We start from the raw sequence: 20,578 nt of genomic DNA, 5'->3' as shown, positions 1-20,578 counted from the left end.
NNGAAGGATGCTTCAACCATCTTGACCTAAGTTCAAAATCAGGCGGCGAGATAACTTGTGCTTTGTCAACAAAGTACTTCCACACTTCACCAGAGTAGAGTACGAGCAGTCAAAGAAAAGGTGCTGACGATTCTCATCTTTTAAAATATAGTTTCTTATTAGGAAGATAATTAATATCATCACTCATCAGTACTGGTATATCGTATATGTTTTGGATTTTACAATTTGCCAAACATCACCAACCGAGGGCCTACCGTACCCTATCTTTCCATCAAAGAAAAATTCCATATCTTGCTTCAAAGCATGCTTATCTTCATTATATAAACCCCTTCTCTCTCTCAGACTGATCAACTCAGACTCCTTTGGTAAAAAAAAATTACTTTTTAATTTTAAATACTATTGTGATCGTGGTCATGCATATATTTTATGTCAATCATCAGTTTCAAGCGTTTCCTAGTTTTGTTTTCCACTCAAAAACTGATATCAACTTCGTTCTTCCAAAACCATGCGTTGATAGTTGATCTCAATCTCACATCCAAAAGTTTCAAATTTTAAACCCTTCATGCTACCTTTCAAGCTTTTGCAAGTTTATGTATTTTTTGTTGTTGTTTGCTGTTCCATGTGTTATATAAACTCTTTGCATAACCAGTGAATCCTTTAATCCTTATATAGGTAACTAATTAAAGATGAAGAACGGTCACTCGGAAAGCGAACTCCAAACTCAAATGGTAATTTAATATTTTCTCTCATGTTACATATCTGTTCTGAACATGAAAAACTTTGGTTTTGATCACTTATCCATAATCAAGTACGTATGGTTGGTTTTCAATCATACTTCAAGTACGATAAAAGATCTATAAATTGTCAATCTTTTTTTTTTCTTATTCTTTTTACTAAAAGACGAAGAAAAAAAGAAAAAAATCAGTCAGTTTGCAACGTCAAAGTCACAATCAAATTACGTGTCTAATATTAGTAGTTTTGGACCACTCGTTTCCTAAATAGTAATGAAGAATGTGAACTCTCTTGCGATCTTTTTACTCTTTAGATACATGTCACTGTCATCTATTTTTATTTTTTTCCTTTGTCAACATCTGTCGATTACAATTTTACTATATATTGCACGTTATATTTGAAGTTTTCTTTCTTGTAGTTTTTTAACCTCTTGTCTTGTTGGTTTATATGAAGTTTACTACCATTAGAATCAATTCCAATACTAAACATAATAATCGAATAAGATTAAAAATGCTTTATCACAGAATATTAAAGCAAAAGATGAAAAACATACTGTATATAGTAGTATCAGCTGTCTTCTACTCTACCCCGAATAATAGTATTGTCTCTATCTCGAATAAAATGGAAGGTAATCTTGGGAATATATATATATTAAACTAATGATACTAATAATATACATCCACCAAGTGAATTTTCAATAGTAACGTTTTTAAAACATATTTATAAACTTATATTAGTAAAATTAATGAGATATAGATATATACATATTTATAAACTTATATACATTGTCGTAAAATAAGGTGGTAAAAAGTTGATGATACAAAATAGAATAACTGATAGTACAAAATTTTAGACTCCACTTGGTACCGCAATTAATCATTTTGAGACTGTAAATAGGCGGAAATAGTATACTATAACATTTCTTAAAAATGTATGGGACTATACCACTTTTTCCCTAATTTTAAAATTTTGTTTGATATTTCTAATTTTTTTTTAAATTATTGTACCACCATCTTTTAAAATCATTTCTTATTTTGCACAGTCAAATAAAATTATTGTCTCGTCAAATTTTGCACCGTCATTGCTACAATAACCCACAATTTATTAGAAACAACTAAAATAATCTATCAAGATTTTAAAATATTTGTTAGCATATTTTTACTATATTACCCTTGCATATATTACTCATTTTTCTTCTTAACTACATAAATATTGTAAAAATCACACATATAATACTAAATATTCAGAAAATTATTTTAAAACAAAATTTTAAAAAGGAAATAATGGAAAAACGAAAATTAATAAAGAAAATCATTTAATAAGGGATTCAAATGAAAAAGGAAATATTTTTTAAAAGAAAAATCTTCAAAAATCTTTAGTAATTTTTTGTAGACTTCAAAAATATAAATTAACAGATTTATAGGTCTGCATAGTTCTATAAACTTTGGTTAAGTCTTCGCATTTTTGGTAGACTTCAAAAATATATTAGTCAGACTTATAATTACTTTGCAAAGAATCATAGACTTTAGTAAAGTCTTCAGATTTTTGGTAAACTTAAAAAATATATTAAGCAGATTTATAGTTAGTCTGCGGAGATTCATATATTTTGATAAAATCTTCACATTTTTGGTAGACTTCAAAAATATATTAAGCAGACTTATAGCTAGTCTATGGAGTAATCTAGACTTTAGTTAAGTCTTCGCATTTTTAGTAGACTTCAAAAATATATTAAGTAAACTTATAGCTAATCTGCGGAGTAAATCTAGACTTTTGTTAAGTATTCGTATTTTTGGTAGACTTCAAAAATATATTAAGTAGACTTATAGCTAATCTGCGAAGTAAATCTAGACTTTTGTTAAGTCTTCGTATTTTCGGTAGACTTCAAAAATATATTAAGTAGACTTATAGCTAATCTGCGGAGTAAATCTAGACTTTTGTTAAGTTTTCATATTTTTGGTAGACGTCAATAATATATTAAGCAGACTTATAGCTAATCTGCGAAGTTCTATAGACTTTTGGTTAAATCTTCGTATTTTCTGTAAACTTTAAAATTATATTAAGCAGACTTATAGATAGTCTGCAGAGTAATCTAGACTTTAATTAAGCCTTCGCATTTTCAGTAGACTTCAAAAATATATTAAGTAAACTTATAGCTAATATGCGGAGTAAATTTAGATTTTTGTTAAGTCTTCATATTTTCGATAGACTTCAAAAATATAATTCAGTCCAGAAATTCAATAAACTTGAACAACTAAAACTAATCAAAAAGAAAAAGACGTAAGAGATCTTATATTGTAGACAATGAAAAAAGTCGATTCAATATTAATTCTATTATATTAGGTTTTAAACAATTAATATATTTTCATAAATATTTAAATATTGAAATTTAATTTTAATAATTTTATGAACCATATATATTTGTCATTTGAAAAAAAAAAGGCAAAGGACATTTTTGGTATTATGAAAATTATTACACAAAAAGTGAGTTAACCTAACAATAAAAATAAAAAGAAGTTAGTCTGGCTAATCATTAAAAAATTGGATTAATTCTCTCTTTTTTTTTTACCGCCAAATCATTTTTTACTCTCTCTGTTTTACAAAGAGTGTCATTTTGACACATTTCACACAAATTAAGAAAAGTTTGAATTATACTTATTTGCCCCTATTTATTAAGTGATTAATGATCAAAATTCAATGAAAATAGCTTTAGATTTAAGGATAAAAAAGAAATTTTAGCATTAAAACACTCATTGAATATGTAAAATGACATTCGTGTTGTGAAACAAGAAATTTTCTCCAGAATGACACTCTTTGTGAAATTATATTTTTGTCTTAGAGGGTTCAACAACTCGTTTAGGGAAAGTGACAGCTATCCACGAAGTGCCAACAACTCGTCACCACCACCGCCTCGTGGCGGCTGGCATCTAAGCGCCTCATTTCTTTTGCTTCTGTTATCTTCGCCACCAAAAAAAAAAAAAAACTTATCAAAACATCTTTTTTTGAATTCTTAATAGTTAGTTATAAGAACATGAAACATTTGGTACTAATTAAAGACTAAAACTTTTGTTACCTAGCTTATTGATTTAGTCATACATGTTAAGCAAATTTTGATTTACAATTTTTTTAGATTGGAAATGAGAGACTTCCTAAAGTAACGTGGCAAAGGAAGTTGAACAGCAACGTAAAGAACCCTTCTGAGTTCAAGATGAGTATAAGAGATCTTCTTCATCTGGTACATTTCTTTTTATAGTTATAAGCTGAATCAATATGACTAAAGTTTATTCAGATGATTGTAGATATTAAAACTTGTTTCTCTCTTTGTCTCTTTGTGTGGCATTTCTGAAGTTTCCAATAGGCTACAGATTGTGGCGTTACACTAAAGAACAAGCTGTTAAAGGAAAAGTAAGTTGTTTTATAATGTATTCACAAACAAAAAAACATTTGTTCTTTAACACCAGATTCTGAAACTTCAATTTCTTGATTAGGTTTCGATGTACGATATGTTCAAAAAGCGTCATGTAACAGGCAACCATGGCGTCCCATTAGGTGGAATTGGGTAAGATTTAAGTTTAATATAAGCAACAGGTTGATCTTTCTATTGGAATTGTTGTTAATACACAAAATCGCGCGTTTTTTTTAAGTGGAGGAAGCATTGGAAGGAGTTACAAAGGTGAATTTCAGCAGTTTAAGCTCTTTCCTAAAGTTTGTGAAGAAACTCCAATCCTCACAAACCAGTTCTCTGTAAGTATATATCTCTCGTTCTGACACTTACATTCACAAAGATGCATGCTTTTTGATTACGACGTTATGGTAATTGATTAGGTTTTTGTTTCGAGACCCGGTGGGATGAATTATTCAACTGTTCTATGCCCAACAAAGCCAGAATCTGTAAAGTGAGACACTTACTTGGTTTTTTCATGGATCATTTCAAAGGCAAACTTTGTTGCTTATTGTTCCGGTTATATAACTTAATGTTATTTATGCAGTGGTAAAACAGAGGATTTAGGAATAGAATCATGGGACTGGAACATGAAAGGGGACAAATCTATGTATCATGCTTTGTATCCGAGGTCTTGGACCGTTTACAACGGTATTAAAATGAATCTAACCATGGTTCGTTATAGAGCAAAATGTACTCAGATTCATGATTGCTAAAGGTTATAGTAAAATGTCTTTTGACTTTGGAGAACAGAGCCTGACCCTGAACTAAGCATAGTTTCTCGTCAAGTTTCTCCCTTTATACCTCAAAATTACAAAGAAAGCAGTCTTCCAGTATCGGTTTTAAAGTTTACGGTAAGAATATCCCAATAAGAAGTTCTTTTTTATGACTTTTTATCTCAAGAGATCATAACAATTGTACCTTTTTGGCAGGTGAGTAACCTTGGGAAAGAAGAAGAAGCAACGGTTACTTTGGTCTTTACTTGGGAGGTACTCTAATCGCAAACAAAAATGATATCTATCTGTTTCATGTATTTGAATTTTCAAGACCATTTTTGTTTGTGTGCTTTACTTAGAACTCAGTGGGAGGAGATTCTGGGTTAACTGGAGAACACTACAACTCAACAACAATGTAAGTATCTACCTACATCTTAACGTCTATTGTCACAGCTTCTGTCGTTTTGTTCTAACACAAGAAACTGATTTTGATGGTGTGATACATCAGGGAAAGAGATGGAGTTCATGCAATAGCTTTACATCACAAGTAAACTTCTTTTACTTAACCCTTAAGTTACTGAAAATTCCTCTGTTTTCGCCATTTGAACCGGGGTTTATTGCCGGTTTCCGGATGATTTAGTGTCGATATATTACAAATGTGATGGAATTAAATTGTTAAAAGACTCACTGATAACTTGCAGGACGGCCAATGAACACCCGCCAGTTACTTACGCCATTGCAGCGCAAGAAACAGAGGATGTTCATGTCTCGGAGTGTCCATGCTTCTTAGTTTCTGGTCATTCTCCTAAAGGAATCACAGCAAAAGAGATGTGGGATGAGATTAAAAAGGTGTAATCTTTTTGTTCTCATTTCTTGCAATGTTCTTCCAAATCTATTCAAAGAAAGGTCTGAATGTTTTTGAACTCTCTTTCAGAACAAATCGTTCGACGGGTTAAATAACGAGCCAGGCTCACCTTCGAGACCTGGAACATCCATTGGAGCAGCCGTAGCTGCTAAAGTGAATGTTCCTCCAGGTTGTGACCGTACTGTCACGTTTTCACTCTCATGGGACTGTCCTGAGGTGCGGTTCAATGAAAAGACTTACCACAGGTACAACCTATTCATTCAAAAACCTTGCATGAATATATATACTTCTATTTTAGTACTCACCTAATGTGAATCCTTATACTTTACAGACGATACACAGAATTCTATGGCAACTTAGGCGACGCAGCAGTGGAAATGGCTCGAGACGCTCTTCTAAGTACGTACAGGAATTTGCAACAAAAGTCTCATATGATGTTTTCGGTTTCTTCTTTGCAACAAAAGTCTCATATGATGTTTTCTTTCTTCTTGAAACACAAGATTATGTTGATTGGGAGTCTCAGATTGAAGCTTGGCAAAGCCCTATTCTTTCAGACACTACACTTCCTGACTGGTAAACTCTATTTTTACCTTGAAGCTTCTCTTTTACTCCGCAATCGCTAACCAATGAATATTTCAGGTACCGAGTTACTCTATTCAACGAACTTTACTATTTCAACTCCGGAGGAACTATCTGGACAGGTAATTTAGTTATAATGTATAAACAAACAACTGTAGAATTTTTCTTTGACTATTTTGTTTTTTCACTATCCATAGATGGCTTGCCTCCCAAGGAAAACAATGAAAGAAGCAAGAGTTTAAATACAGAACAGAACAACATTGTTATAGACCTCTTCAAGAAAATAAATGCGGTCTGTGAGCAGATTCATTCTCCTCAATACTCGAACGCGGAAGAGAACATTGGGCAGTTCATTTACCTCGAAGGAATTGAGTATCTAATGTACAACACTTACGACGTTCACTTCTACTCTTCATTTGCACTTCTTAGTCTCTTCCCTAAGCTCGCACTCAGCATCCAAAGAGACTTTGCAGCAACAGTTTTGTTTCAAGATCCCACCAAGAAACAGATCATGAGCTCTGGCGAGTGGGTTCCAAGAAAACTTCTTGGATCTGTTCCTCATGATATAGGTCTAAACGATCCGTGGCTCGAACTAAACGAATATAACTTCTTCAACACGGATCGTTGGAAAGACTTGAACGCCAAGTTTGTTCTTCAAGTCTACAGAGACGTGGTTGCCACCGGCGATCAGGGTTTTGCGAAAGCGGTTTGGCCGTCTGTTTACACAGCAGTTGCTTACTTAGACCAGTTTGATAAGGACGAGGACGGGATGATTGAAAACGAAGGGTTCCCGGATCAGACATACGATGCTTGGAGTGTTACAGGGGTTAGTGCTTATTGTGGCGGTCTCTGGGTTGCTGCTCTTCAAGCTGCGTCTGCGTTTGCTAGTATTGTTGGGGAAAACGCTGTTGCCATTTACTTCAATGCAAAGTATGAAAAGGCGAAAAGCATTTACGAGAAGCTATGGAACGGTTCGTACTTCAATTACGACGATAGTGGTAAGGGGTCTAGCTCCTCAATTCTTGCTGATCAGTTGGCTGGACAATGGTAAGAGTAAGACTCAACTACTCCGTTTACATACTCAGTTCTTTTCGCAACGCTATTGAAGTAGCGGTCTTTTGTGTTTTTGTAGGTACGCGAGAGCATGTGGATTGAAGCCGATAACGAAAGAGGAATGGGTAAAGAAAGCACTCGAGACGATCTATGAGTTCAATGTGATGAAAGTGAGAGGAGGGACGCGTGGAGTAGTGAACGGGATGTCTCCGGATGGACAAGTGGATACGAACTCGTTGGTTTCAAAGGAGGTTTGGGCTGGGACTACTTACTCTGTTGCAGCTTGTATGATTCAAGAAGGAGAAAGAGACAAAGGGTTTCAGACAGCAAGTGGAATCTACGAGGCTGTTTGGTCTGATCGTGGTCTCAGGTATATACATAATAAATAAGCTCACTTTCTGTTTCGCTAGACAAAACAAAAGTTAGTTACAAAATCTTTCTTCTTCTGTGGTGGATTTGCGTGTGTTGGTGCAGTTGCTCGTTTCAGACACCAGAAGCGTGGAACATGAATGATGAATACAGGTCTCTGTGTTACATGAGACCTCTTGCTATATGGGCTATACAATGGGCATTGACACGAACTGGATCGTTTGAAGAAGAGAAGCAAAAGTTAGTGGAAGGAAAAGAAGAAGAAAGTGATTTGTTGTTAAGGCAACACAAAGGGTTCCAAGATGTGGCTCGTTTTGTGAAGATAGTACCGACGAGCAATGAACATAGAACTAGAAGCCTCCTCCAAGACACGTATGAGGCCGTCCTCAATACACTCCGCTTATAGCCTAAGACCTCGAACTTATTTCTATGTCCCGGATGCAACATTTTTGCATCACATGTTTATTTATCTTGTCTCGTTAAATGAGGATCAAAATCTAAAACACTGTTCCTGGTTTTGGGAACAGTCACGATATTGTCACTGGTTTCGAGAAATATAAAATCTACTTTTGAAGCATGACCAACGAAAATAAATATAAGAGCTTAAACTATCAGCAACAGTTCAACAACAGTTCAACATCTAAAGGTTAATAGAGAGATTACAATAAAGCATTGAAGGTGAAGGAGTCAAGAGACGAATCAGATCCACCTTTTCATAAGAAACTGTCTTAGACTCCAGCTGCGTGAGTGCAGCAGGTCTAGCAACTTTGCAACATTGGATGATTCTCTTAACGTGGAGGTGCGTAAACCTGGTTTGCATCGTACTGATTCACTTGTGTGCTCCCTGGAGCAGTCACATACCCTGCAGGTTGAGTTGCAGGCTGTTGCTCATATCCTGCTTGAGTAGTTGCTGCTTGTGAATAAGCTGTTTGGCTTCCTGGTGCTGCACCATATCCGTAGTTAGGATCTTGAGAGCTTGTGTTGTAACCATAGTTTCCACTGTTTTGGGTCTGAGCAGTACCATAAGCAGGCTGTGAGGATGGATATGAACTGTATCCACTGGTTGGAGCTACTTGCCCACCATATCCAGCTGCTGCAGCCTGCTGTGCACCAGGCTGGTCATGAGTGGAAGAAGTTGGCTGAACACTTTGTTGCTGGTAAGCTGGACCAGTTGCAGGTGTTTGTGTACCATTGTTGTAACCGTCAGATGGAGCCGAGCTATAGGAAAGGTATGCTTGCTGTTGCACTGGCCCACCACTTGACGTGTAACCATATTGTTGTTGTGGAGCCATGTTGGTAGTGGTACTGCCATATGGTGCTGCTGCTGCTGGAGTTGCACCCTGGTAAGGAACATCACCGGAAGGAGTTGCCGCTGCAGGCCGTGGAGGCCCATATCCTTGCTGGACTGGACCTTGTTGCATCCCATAAGGCCTACCACCAGGTTGCTGCATTTGTGAATAGCCTGGCTGNATGATTCTCTTAACGTGGAGGTGCGTAAACCTGGTTTGCATCGTACTGATTCACTTGTGTGCTCCCTGGAGCAGTCACATACCCTGCAGGTTGAGTTGCAGGCTGTTGCTCATATCCTGCTTGAGTAGTTGCTGCTTGTGAATAAGCTGTTTGGCTTCCCGGTGCTGCACCATATCCGTAGTTAGGATCTTGAGAGCTTGTGTTGTAACCATAGTTTCCACTGTTTTGGGTCTGAGCAGTACCATAAGCAGGCTGTGAGGATGGATATGAACTGTATCCACTGGTTGGAGCTACTTGCCCACCATATCCAGCTGCTGCAGCCTGCTGTGCACCAGGCTGGTCATGAGTGGAAGAAGTTGGCTGAACACTTTGTTGCTGGTAAGCTGGACCAGTTGCAGGTGTTTGTGTACCATTGTTGTAACCGTCAGATGGAGCCGAGCTATAGGAAAGGTATGCTTGCTGTTGCACTGGCCCACCACTTGACGTGTAACCATATTGTTGTTGTGGAGCCATGTTGGTAGTGGTACTGCCATATGGTGCTGCTGCTGCTGGAGTTGCACCCTGGTAAGGAACATCACCGGAAGGAGTTGCCGCTGCAGGCCGTGGAGGCCCATATCCTTGCTGGACTGGACCTTGTTGCATCCCATAAGGCCTACCACCAGGTTGCTGCATTTGTGAATAGCCTGGCTGAGCACCACCCACTGGTGGGTATGAAGCTCCATAAGGAGGCTGCATCGGAGGATTATTGTCATACTTGGGCTGTTCATACATCTGCCCATAAGTCTGCTGATGACCGGTCTGGGAGTAAGGAGCAGCATGTCCATACTCTTGCCCGTGACTCTGACCGTAACCATAACTTACTTGGGAAGGAGGGGGACCACCCAAGGCAGGAGAAGGTGCATGGCCAGGAGGTGGAACTGGACCAGAGGTTTGAGCTCCTTGTCTACCATAATAATCGTAAGGACCAGAAGGTGGAGGTCTTTGGTCCCAGCCAGCATTATATCCACCTCTAGGGGGCATATGCTGTGGAGGATAACCACCGTAACCGGGAGAATTGTAATGTGAACCTTGAGATGAATACGGTCCACGGTTGTGGTAATCATAGGGCATTGAGTGGGGAGCATAAGGACCTCGAGAACCCCATTGAGGTGGACCACCAGGCCCTCGGGGTCGGTAGGGAGGCTGATTATAACCACCAGTATAGGGTGATGGCCTTGCATCCTACAAACAGAACAACAATAAAACCTCCCATCAGAGACCATAAAGATGGAATAACATATCAAACAGCAGGTGATGCTATTATAAAAACATGATTCCACTAGGACAAAGCAGATGAAATTGTAGATATTACACAAAAGTGATCAAAGAACATAGCAAGACAGCAAGAACAAGAAGGATTTTATTATGGCAGTCCGGCCAAATGAAAATCAGAAGCATGCCACAGATGCAGTGACAGCTATAATCCTACAGATAACATGTCAAACTAATAAATATTTCAAGTGAACAGAAATTTTTTGCCTAAGTTTGGCACCATCGAATAATTGGAACTGCAGTACTTGACACAAATAAAATTAGATCTTGATGTCATATTAAAGCAACTCCTCATTACACTCTCCCCTAAGCCATTCCATGCAAGTTCAGGCATATCTTATGCAATTTATTTACATTAGGTTGCAAATGGAGTTACAGAAATCTCCCAATCTCAATGGTAAAACACTAGGTGTGCATTGGCCCACAATATTCCAGATAAAGCTTTCTTCAAAGACATTAATTATGGACATTTTCCCTAGATTTAAAGTTATCAGTATTGGTCCTGGAGTTGTTAAGTCTCAAACCTGCAAGCCTGAATAACAATGTCTGATACCTTCTTCTGCAGACATCAGTCTACTGAACACCAGCGAGGCAATGCTGACCCCAAAGTGAACGGTACTAGCGAAATCTGCATTTTTAAAGCCAACACCAATTCGAGAACGGCACCTTTAATATTAAAAAAATCATGGCAACCGATATCGAGGATAGAACATATGATGTTCTTAACAGGTTTAAGTGAGCATTATGGTACACTCGCACATGTTTGTTTTTGCAAGCTAACCTTTTTGGCAGCAGATCAACTGTTTTTTAAGGGGTGTGTTCAAAGAAGATGCAGCTATCTAATGACCCTAGGAGATGGTATTGTTAAGAGCACTTAATAGACTACTGCATACGTTTTCCATACTTACTAAAAGATGGAATGTAACATTGATTTCATAGCGTAGCATTATTCCCAGGAAAGCAACATAGATCTGAGAAGAAATCCTCATCTTAAACAGCACAACATGAAAATAAAATACTAAACCAGATGATGGAAACACTTTAAGCAAGCGCACATATCTATCAGCTCAAACAAAGTGTTTGCATAGTAAAATTAAAGACAGTAACAGGTACCACCATATCATAATATAACATCCCAACCACATAAACCATGCACCAAAGACGAAACGAAAGAAACATAGTAGCATTCAGGAAATGAACGATTTTTCAGGCACACGATACAACAAACCAAACTCAAGAATGAATGAAAACACATGCATCGTTCAGAGCAAATAGTATCAGAAACAAACCTGATACATAACTTCTTTTATCATGTCGGTTGCTATGTCAATCTGCCTCTTATCTCCAGAGATACGGACAGTCCTCTCCTTCTCACCATCACCTTCTGCATGTTGAGGTATTAACTACACAGCAAATTTTTAATCAGTTTTCACATAGATTGAGTCATGGTAAAAAACGTGTCCTAACATCATATAAAAGTAACCGACCTGAATGCGTGCTCCGGACCTTGTCTGCATGTTTTTGATTGTCTCCCCGCCTCGGCCAATAATAAGACCAACCTGTCAGTTGAAGCCGGATTAGGGATGACTAAATTGATGCTAGAAAAAAATAAAAGAGGGAGTACCTTATCATTCGGAACTTTAATCTCTATCTGTTCTGGAATCCCAATCGCATGAGTGGCAGGATGACGCCTCGCAACTAGGGCAGGTGAACCTCCTGCTTCGGCCTAAGGTAGTAGCAGAAGAAAATATTATCTTAAGATGTGTAGTGAAGAAGCCAAAACTGATGGGAGAAAAAAAAAACAACTGTTAACCTCTGCTATGACTGCACTGATAAGCTTCTCAGCATTTTCAATGCATACAACAGTTCCAATGATCTCAACTGGTCTTAGCGCAGAGTTGGGATCAGCTTCTGAATCCCTCAAAATTTGGATTTTAGCACCCGAGTTAAATTGAAGATGCCGTATAGTCTCCCCGCCTTTACCAATCAGTATACCTACCTGCAAAGCATTGACAAATTTACAGTAAGACATAGTATACTCAACAGACTAGTCAGAACAGAGACAAAATAAATGATATCACCTTTGAACTTGGGACATCAATTCTACGAGTCGTGGATTGAGTAACATCAACCTCCTTCTGAGAATTATCACCATCCAATTCCTTAATTTCTTCTTCACCAATCTTCTTCTCATTCAATTCCTTACTACTTTCATCAACCTCTTTCTGAGATTCACCACCATTACATTCTTCTATAGTACTTTCAACTGCTGGCTGATCTACACCACAAGTCTTATTTTTTTCAGACTCTTCAGCATTAACGGGATCTTGAACTTCCTCAACAGGAGGTAAAGAATCTTGATTCTCATCCTTGTGTACACTTGGTTCCTCAGTTTCCTCTTCCTTAGGTTCTTGAACCTCTTCTTCATCTTTAACCTCCACTGAAGAACCATTTTCTTGTGTTTTCCCATTATCTATACATCACAAAATGCCCATAAGAAAAAAAAAGTGAGACTAACATAGCCAAAACTGTAACCCCCCCAGTTTACAAAAGAAGCGAAAGAATCAGAAAAAATACCTAAACCATCTTGAGTTTCATCATCTTGGAGCTTGGCTCGCTTAGCCTGAGAAGAATCAGAAGCTGGTTTGCTCTCATCTAATATATCTCCGTTAGAGCCATTATCGAAGCCGGCATGTTGCTCAGGCTCAACCTCGTCGAGCTTGCGTTTGAGATCGAACGGTGTCGCAGGGATAGTGACAACCTCTTCCTCCGCCATCTCTTGAAACGATGAATCTGGTGAAAGCTGCGTACTTTTTAGGGTTTGGGGGAAAAGAGAAAGAGAGAACTTTTTTTTTTATCTCCTCCGGCAATAAGCTGTGACTCTCTCTGAGCGGTGACACGAACAACTGAGATTAACTTTGTAGGCTCGACAATGTGTTTCTTAAGTTTGGGTTGGGCCTTTTAATGGGCTAGCCCGTTTGTTTTTTGAAAAAAAACAATACCAAAAACTACAAAGTTCATCATGTTTTGTTTTTCTTGCTTTCCGAGGCTTTTGGTTTTGGAAATTTCTTTTTTAGTTTTTTACTCTCTCATATACAAGTTACAACCCCTTCTGTCGTTGATGTTGTGGAGACAGCTTCTGCTTAAGGTTTGTAGTATCAACAAGTAGAAGAGTTTATATGCGAAAAGTAGGATTTCATAGGCAGTACCTCTTTGTGGTTTTATCGACTTCGGACTATGTTATCCTGATATGCGAGGGTTGTCCTCCTATTAATAAGAGAGTTGTTCAATTCTATCTCTGTGGATTTGTTATACCTTTTGATGTGTTTAAGATCAAACAAATAAAAACGCTTACCAACTGGGATTTTTAGTCTCTTGACATAATACATAAATTGCTACAGTAATCACTTAGCGTGTCTCCCATGGCAGGGACAAGACTCAGCAAAAGCGACTTCGTAAGATGGTAAACTACTAATGGATAGGTACGACATAAACACATGGTTTTGTATTCTTTTGATACATAACATGATGAGACAGACATTGTACGACTGTTTCTCCACTGTGTATACGTATTGTAGACATCGGCTTCTCTCATCTAAGGCTCATAACCGGCCATGCGCCAGGAGATGGTAGAACAGGGCGGATCACAGGGACCCTTCTTACCTCTGTGAACACTTCATTGAGTCGGGCTGCCTGACTCATCACCCGCGACGCCTTCTGCACAGATCACAAACAACCCAAGACGTGATAATGATAGAAGACAACACCACCAAACGAATAACATGCAAAAGAGCTGTGAGCTAAGGGAAAATATCAAAATCTCAGCACTTTCTACGGGTGATACCCTAAGCACCTTTTGTTCTTGATCCAGACAAATCACAAGAACATATATTAACTACAAAATGAAACCTTAATTTAAACCAGGACAGGACAATCATTGCACTAAAGAACTAAACCTGAAATTCTACTGCTCAACTCAAACCAATTGCATCAACGCAACCTAATAGAGGAAAGCCTCCTCCTAAAACGAATCATTCTACAATAGCAGACCAACTTAAAGCAAAATGGTAAACACAAGGCTGAAAGTTAAAATAGTGTACCTTGTCGTCAATCGTAACTTTAAGGTGGAACCTTTGAGCTTTCTTTTTCATATTATACAATCTGCGTCCCAAGAGAACCAAACCCATCACAGCTGCAGCCATAGAGACAGACCAAACCGGACCAATCTTAAACACAGAGTACTTAAGAAGCACGAATGGCATCTTCCACCACACAATCTCTCTACTTTTACCCTCATCGCCAGATCTCACACCCCCAACTTCTACAATACTCCCTCCATTTCCTTCACTCGCTTCAGTAGAAGCAACCACACTATCAGAAACAATCTCATCATCTTCACCATTCACAACCCCAGAATCTCCAGAAACCAATTCATTTCCCCCTGCATCAGACCAAGACTTGCTCGAATCCTCAATAGGCTCCTCAACACCAGATTGGCTCTCAACGTGCCTTTCATCAGAAACTTCATAGTGAGATACAGTTCCACCAGTTAATTCAGCAGCAGCCTCGCTCTCGAGATCCTTCTCATTTGCAGCTTCATCAAAACCACTCAACCTAACCTCACCATCGCCCAAAACATCATAAACCCCTAATTCATTTCTAACACAATCATCACCCAATTGATTAACACTGAACTGATCCAAACCCAAATCAACCCGATTCGGAGGCTCCGACCCGTGATCAACCCGGGAAGAATCACCCGATTCAGTTACGAGGTTATCAGCAGAGAAATGATCAGAGAGAAGAATCATACCGACATCGATTACACTTGAACTCTTCTCCGATATGATCGAATCAGTTGATTCTGTATCAGAGCCATGAAGAAGCTCCCAATCGAGTAACCCATCATCATCCATGATGATCGGATTCAAATTTTAAGAATAATCAGAAACCCTAATGAAAACCCCCAAATTATTTTTGCAAAAGGATCACAAAAATAGAGCGGTTGATGTGATGAAAAATATAGAAACGAAGGGTTCTTATCCACTTTGAGGAAGTAAATACGTGGAGATATCTAATTGGATACGTGTCAATCGCAATGCACAGCTAGATATTCTTTACGCATTTAACTATGGTAGACTCAGAGAAGTATGGTATTTATTCCTTTCCTCTTTACCCATCTTTTTACAAATCAATTTGATTATTGGACACTGGATGGATGGTGCGGATCAAACGGATTAAAGAAGTATGATTAGATTGAATAGAGTATAGAATGAAGAGATTTTATTTGGATGTTCGCCACGAGTTGGAAGATGCGAATCAAACGGATTGAAAAAAAATGTTTAAATCAAATATAGTAAAATAACTGGAAGTGAAATATAAAAAATAATATAATTATTAAAATACCATTTAACTAAATCCTTTAAAGATAAAACCATTAATATAAAATCTAGCACTATAAAATAAATTGATGAGTTAAGAAAAAAAAAAGGATTGAAGTTATTCTTGGGGTTTTAAAATATCTTTAGACTGAAGTTCATATAATTTTTTTAAAAAAAACTAATATAGTTTGTCACTTCAAAAGTAATATTTTCAATTTGGAATATTATGTGTGAGTGTATCAATAAAACAATCAAAAAGTGTAAGTTTAAATTTTGATTGAGCCACTTGGTATTCCTTTTCTTTTAAATTAAAAATAAATTAAAATATTTGTTTATAATTAACCCACTTTTAAAGGCATTTAACTCCATTTAACTCTACATTTAACTCAAATGTAACTCCTACCCAATAATTTTACATTCATTCCTCCAACTAATATATTTATCTTTCAAGAAAAAATGTTTTTGGTAAAATTTTAATATTTTTTAAATTATTTAATTGTTTTAAACTTTGAAATGAGGAATATTCTATATATAATAATTTTATGCGTAGTTACTAAATTTTTTTGATAATTTTATTTGATTCAATTTTACTATACTACAGTCATATGTTTACAATGTCATTAAGAAAAAATCTTTAAATCAATGTTTAACCTCTATAAAACATTGATTTAAAGATTTTTTCTTAATGACATTGTAAACATATGAGTGTCATTGATTTTTAAATGTTTCCCTAACCTCTATAAAACATTAAGAATACAATGTCATTAAGAAAAAATCTTTAAATCAATGTTTTATAGAGGTTAAACATGATAGATTCTCTCATATTAGGAAATGTTTGTTTGCCAAAAAAACAAAAACAGGAAAATGTTTAAATTTCTATATTATTATTTATATTAATATATCTAATCAATTTGTACTAACTTTTTGTAGTATTGGTTAAATTTTTGATTTATAGAAAATATTATATATTTTAAATTTTGTATAAGAAATAATCATACCAAAAAAATGTTGACAAGAGTGTTATTTTGAGAAATTGCTATAATTTTTTTTGAGATTCATACATTAGTATATTTTTTTTTTGAGATTATACATTAGTAAAACAATATTTTAGTTTCAGAAAATTTAAGAAATATAATCAAAACTATTATGCATACAACCACGCATTGCGTGGACTAATTACCTAGTATACAAAAAAGTAACGTTCAAATATACGGAATAAATGTTAAATGAAGAGTATGTTCGGTTAAAGTTACATTTGTCACTGCTAGAATTGTGCAGATTAAATGGATTAAAGAAAGACATATGTTTAGATTAAGTATAGATTATGTTCGATGTTTGCCACAGGTTGAACGATGCGGATTAAACAGATTAGAGACATGTGATTAGATAAAATAGAGTGTAGAATGAAAAGATTTTATTTGCATGTTTGCCACGAGTTGGAAGATCCGAATCAAACGGATTGAAAAAAAAGTGTTTAGATCAAATATAGTAAAATATACAAAAAAGTAATGTTCAAATAAGCCAAATCAATGTTAAATGAAAAGTATGTTCAATTTAAGTTACATTTGTCACTGCTAGAATTGTGCAGATTAAATGGATTAAAGAAAGACATATGTTTAGATTAAGTATAAATTATGTTCGATGTTTGCCACAGGTTGAACGATGCGGATTAAATAGATTAGAGACATATGATTAGATTAAATAGAGTGTAGAATGTAAAGATTTTATTTGCATGTTTGCCACGAGTTGGAAGATTCGAATCAAACGGTGAAAAAAGTGTTTAGATCAAATATAGTAAAATATACAAAAAAGTAAGGTTCAAATAAGCCAAATAAATGTTAAATGAAAAGTATGTTCGGTTAAAGTTACATTTGTCACTACTAGAATTGTGCAGATTAAATGGATTAAAGAAAGACATATGTTTAGATTAAGTATAGATTATGTTCGATGTTTGCCACAGGTTGAACGATGCGGACTAAACAGATTAGAGACATATGATTAGATTAAATAGAGTGTATAATGAAAAGATTTTATTTTCATGTTTGCCAGGAGTTGGAAGATGCGAATCAAACGGATTGAAAAAAAGTGTTTAGATCAAATATAGTAAAATATACAAAAAAGTAACGTTCAAATAAGCCAAATAAATGTTAAATGAAAAGTATGTTCGGTTAAAGTTACATTTGTCACTACTAGAATTGTGCAGATTAAATGGATTAAAGAAAGACATATGTTTAGATTAAGTATAGATTATGTTCGATGTTTGCCACAGGTTGAACGATGCGGATTAAATAGATTAGAGACATATGATTAGATTAAATAGAGTGTGGAATGAAAAGATTTTATTTGCATGTTTGCCACGAGTTGGAATATACGAATCAAACGGATTGAAAAAAGTGTTTAGATCAAATATATAGTAAAATATACAAAAATATAACGTTCAAATAAGCCAAATAAATGTTAAATGAAAAGTATGTTCAGTTAAAGTTACATTTGTCACTGCTAGAATTCTGCAGATTAAATGGATTAAAGAAAGACATGTGTTTAGATTAAGTATAGATTATGTTTGATGTTTGCCACAGGTTGAACGATGCGGATTAAACAGATTAGAGACATATGATTAGATTAAATAGAGTGTAGAATGAAAAGATTTTATTTGCATGTTTGCCACGAGTTGGAATATGCGAATCAAACGGATTGAAAAAAGTGTTTAGATCAAATATATAGTAAAATATACAAAAATATAACATACAAATAAGCCAAATAAATGTTAAATGAAAAGTATGTTCTGTTAAAGTTACATTTGTCACTGCTAGAATTGTGTAGATTAAATGGATTAAAGAAAGACATATGTTTAGATTAAGTATAGATTATGTTCGATGTTTGTCACAGGTTGAACGATGTGGATTAAACAGATTAGAGACATATGATTAGATTAAATAGAGTGTAGAATGAAAGATTTATTTGCATGTTTGCCACGAGTTGGAATATGCGAATCAAACGGATTGAAAAAAGTGTTCGATCAAATATATAGTAAAATATACAAAAAAGTAACGTTCAAATAGGCTAAATAAATGTTAAATGAAAAGTATGTTCGGTTAAAGTTACATTTGTCACTGCTAGAATTGTGAAGATTAAATGGATTAAAGAAAGACATATGTTTAGATTAAGTATAGATTATGTTCGGAATTTGCCACATGTTGAACGATACGGATTAAACAAGATTAGAGACATATGATTAGATTAAATAGAGTGTAGAATGAAAAGATTTTATTTGCATGTTTGCCACGAGTTGGAATATGAAAATCAAACGGATTGAAAAGAAGTGTTTAGATCAAATATATAGTAAAATATGCAGAATAAGTAACATTCAAATTAGCGCAATAGATGTTAAATGAAGAGAATTGTACGTGTGATTAAAGTTACATCTGTCACTACTTGGATTGTGCGGATTAAATGGATTAAAAAAAGACATATGTTTAGATTAAGTAGAGTAAAATTGGTAGATTTTATTCGGTGTTTGCCACGGGTTGAACAATGCAAATCAAATGGACTAAGGACATATGTTAAGAATAAGTAGAGTAGAATGGGTAAATTCTACTTGCGTGGTCACCACGAATTGAATGATGCGAATCAAACGAATTAAAAAGATATGTTAGATCAAGTAGATTAAAATAGGTGGACTCTATTGAGATGTTAGCCACAAGTCAGAAAATGCGAATCCAATACTGACTGACCGTTCATGGCGGATGATCATCGCCGTTTATTTTCAAACGGATAAATTTGTATTTTAGGTATTTTGATAATAATTTATCTTTTTAATTTTGGAAATTAATTAAAAAAACAAATTTACTTTTAATGGGATTTTGTAGATTTTGTAGATAAAGAAAGAAACATTAATTAGTTAAGGCATATTCTTTTAAACGACAACGGTGAAATTCTGGTGTACAACCTAAGCAAACTCACCACATTTGACAACATATTCGGAAGATAGGGATCATTTTTCCTCGTTCCGATTCAAATCAAACTGGAAACTACTCCAGCTATTGCATTGGGTTTTAATCCAATCAACGATTGGGCTATCTCTCGAATTATTCAAATCAAACTGGAAACTACTCCAGCTATTGCATTGGGTTTTAATCCAATCAACGATTGGGCTATCTCTCGAATTTTCTGGTTTTTTAAAGAAATTGGCATGACAATTGTATCAGAAAATTGTACAACTGTAAAAGAATTTTGCAATGAAATTCATTATAATGAGAATTATATAGTAAAGAATTCTTCTAATAAATATAATTTAGAAAGCTGATTCAAGAGATATAGAAAGTCATCTTGATCCCTAAGAAATTCACAAATTTTAGGATCATAACATCTAATCCAAGAAACATAAAACAATTACAAGATTGAGTTTGTCCTAGCCGCTTCTTCTCTCTGGCACAACCACCGAGGTTCCTTTCCCCGGCGGCGCCGAGACCGATCGGCATCGCTGGGCTTTGGTTTCGTCATCTTTGTCCTCTCCTCTGTCTACAAATCTCGCTCATGTCCTTTTTTATTTTCACCGGAGTCCTCCTGACAGTCCAGATCTCCTCCGCTTCCGTCTCTCTCTCTCGGTGAGGTTACTCGTCTGAGTACCCAGCTGTCTGAGACCCCTCAACCCCCCCCCCCC

The 20,578-nt window shown here is 35.8% G+C and overlaps 3 protein-coding genes across 6 annotated transcripts; 1 reads left to right on the top strand and 2 right to left on the bottom strand.

Annotated features, from left to right (window-relative positions):
* LOC104721334 (non-lysosomal glucosylceramidase-like) lies at positions 276 to 8,288 on the top strand. Of its 3 annotated transcripts, none has more exons than XM_010439300.2 (20): positions 276 to 365; positions 673 to 728; positions 3,860 to 3,964; positions 4,078 to 4,134; positions 4,218 to 4,288; positions 4,374 to 4,473; positions 4,555 to 4,625; positions 4,719 to 4,822; positions 4,925 to 5,025; positions 5,104 to 5,160; positions 5,247 to 5,302; positions 5,396 to 5,434; positions 5,589 to 5,736; positions 5,822 to 5,997; positions 6,084 to 6,151; positions 6,253 to 6,325; positions 6,392 to 6,453; positions 6,529 to 7,378; positions 7,464 to 7,754; positions 7,859 to 8,288. In XM_010439300.2, exons 2-20 carry the CDS (start codon positions 687 to 689, stop codon positions 8,157 to 8,159), a joined length of 2,772 nt encoding a protein of 923 aa, XP_010437602.1. In that variant the 5' UTR covers positions 276 to 365; positions 673 to 686; the 3' UTR covers positions 8,160 to 8,288. The 3 variants fall into 3 exon arrangements, with proteins under 3 accessions (XP_010437602.1, XP_010437610.1, XP_010437619.1); XM_010439308.2 differs by having other exon boundaries at positions 353 to 541; XM_010439317.2 differs by lacking the exons at positions 276 to 365; positions 673 to 728 and adding an exon at positions 3,644 to 3,772.
* On the bottom strand, positions 8,339 to 13,441 carry LOC104721359 (far upstream element-binding protein 1-like). 2 transcript variants are annotated; one of them, XM_019234604.1, is made up of 8 exons: positions 13,112 to 13,441; positions 12,616 to 13,007; positions 12,348 to 12,533; positions 12,159 to 12,260; positions 12,022 to 12,093; positions 11,824 to 11,937; positions 9,257 to 10,444; positions 8,339 to 8,565 (listed from the first exon to the last, which is right to left on the bottom strand). In XM_019234604.1, exons 1-8 carry the CDS (start codon positions 13,308 to 13,310, stop codon positions 8,542 to 8,544), a joined length of 2,277 nt encoding a protein of 758 aa, XP_019090149.1. In that variant the 5' UTR covers positions 13,311 to 13,441; the 3' UTR covers positions 8,339 to 8,541. The 2 variants fall into 2 exon arrangements, with proteins under 2 accessions (XP_019090149.1, XP_010437626.1); XM_010439324.1 differs by having other exon boundaries at positions 8,339 to 9,215; positions 9,907 to 10,444.
* Positions 13,861 to 15,556, bottom strand: LOC104721326. Its single transcript, XM_010439281.2, has 2 exons — positions 14,635 to 15,556; positions 13,861 to 14,251 (listed from the first exon to the last, which is right to left on the bottom strand). Exons 1-2 carry the CDS (start codon positions 15,448 to 15,450, stop codon positions 14,126 to 14,128), a joined length of 942 nt encoding a protein of 313 aa, XP_010437583.1. The 5' UTR covers positions 15,451 to 15,556; the 3' UTR covers positions 13,861 to 14,125.

Source organism: Camelina sativa, chromosome 2, assembly GCF_000633955.1.
Source record: "Camelina sativa cultivar DH55 chromosome 2, Cs, whole genome shotgun sequence".
Lineage (NCBI taxonomy): Eukaryota > Viridiplantae > Streptophyta > Magnoliopsida > Brassicales > Brassicaceae > Camelina > Camelina sativa.
Note: the sequence above shows the minus strand (reverse complement) of the source record. Positions and strands in the feature narration are given on the sequence as shown.

Bases quoted from the DNA above. Each gene is read 5' to 3' on its own strand.
- LOC104721359 (XM_019234604.1), bottom strand. From the start codon at position 13,310: ATGGCGGAGGAAGAGGTTGTCACTATCCCTGCGACACCGTTCGATCTC. The intron at 13,008-13,111 runs GTATTTTTTCTG...TGTGATGTATAG, and splicing joins TGAAACTCAAGATGGTTTAG to ATAATGGGAAAACACAAGAA. The intron at 8,566-9,256 runs CAGGTTTACGCA...TACGATGCAAAC, and splicing joins TGAATCAGTACGATGCAAAC to CAGGTTTACGCACCTCCACG.
- LOC104721326 (XM_010439281.2), bottom strand. From the start codon at position 15,450: ATGGATGATGATGGGTTACTCGATTGGGAGCTTCTTCATGGCTCTGAT. The intron at 14,252-14,634 runs GTACACTATTTT...TGATCTGTGCAG, and splicing joins AAGTTACGATTGACGACAAG to AAGGCGTCGCGGGTGATGAG.
- LOC104721334 (XM_010439300.2), top strand. From the start codon at position 687: ATGAAGAACGGTCACTCGGAAAGCGAACTCCAAACTCAAATG. The intron at 6,152-6,252 runs GTACGTACAGGA...TTGAAACACAAG, and splicing joins GGCTCGAGACGCTCTTCTAA to ATTATGTTGATTGGGAGTCT. The intron at 6,454-6,528 runs GTAATTTAGTTA...CACTATCCATAG, and splicing joins CGGAGGAACTATCTGGACAG to ATGGCTTGCCTCCCAAGGAA.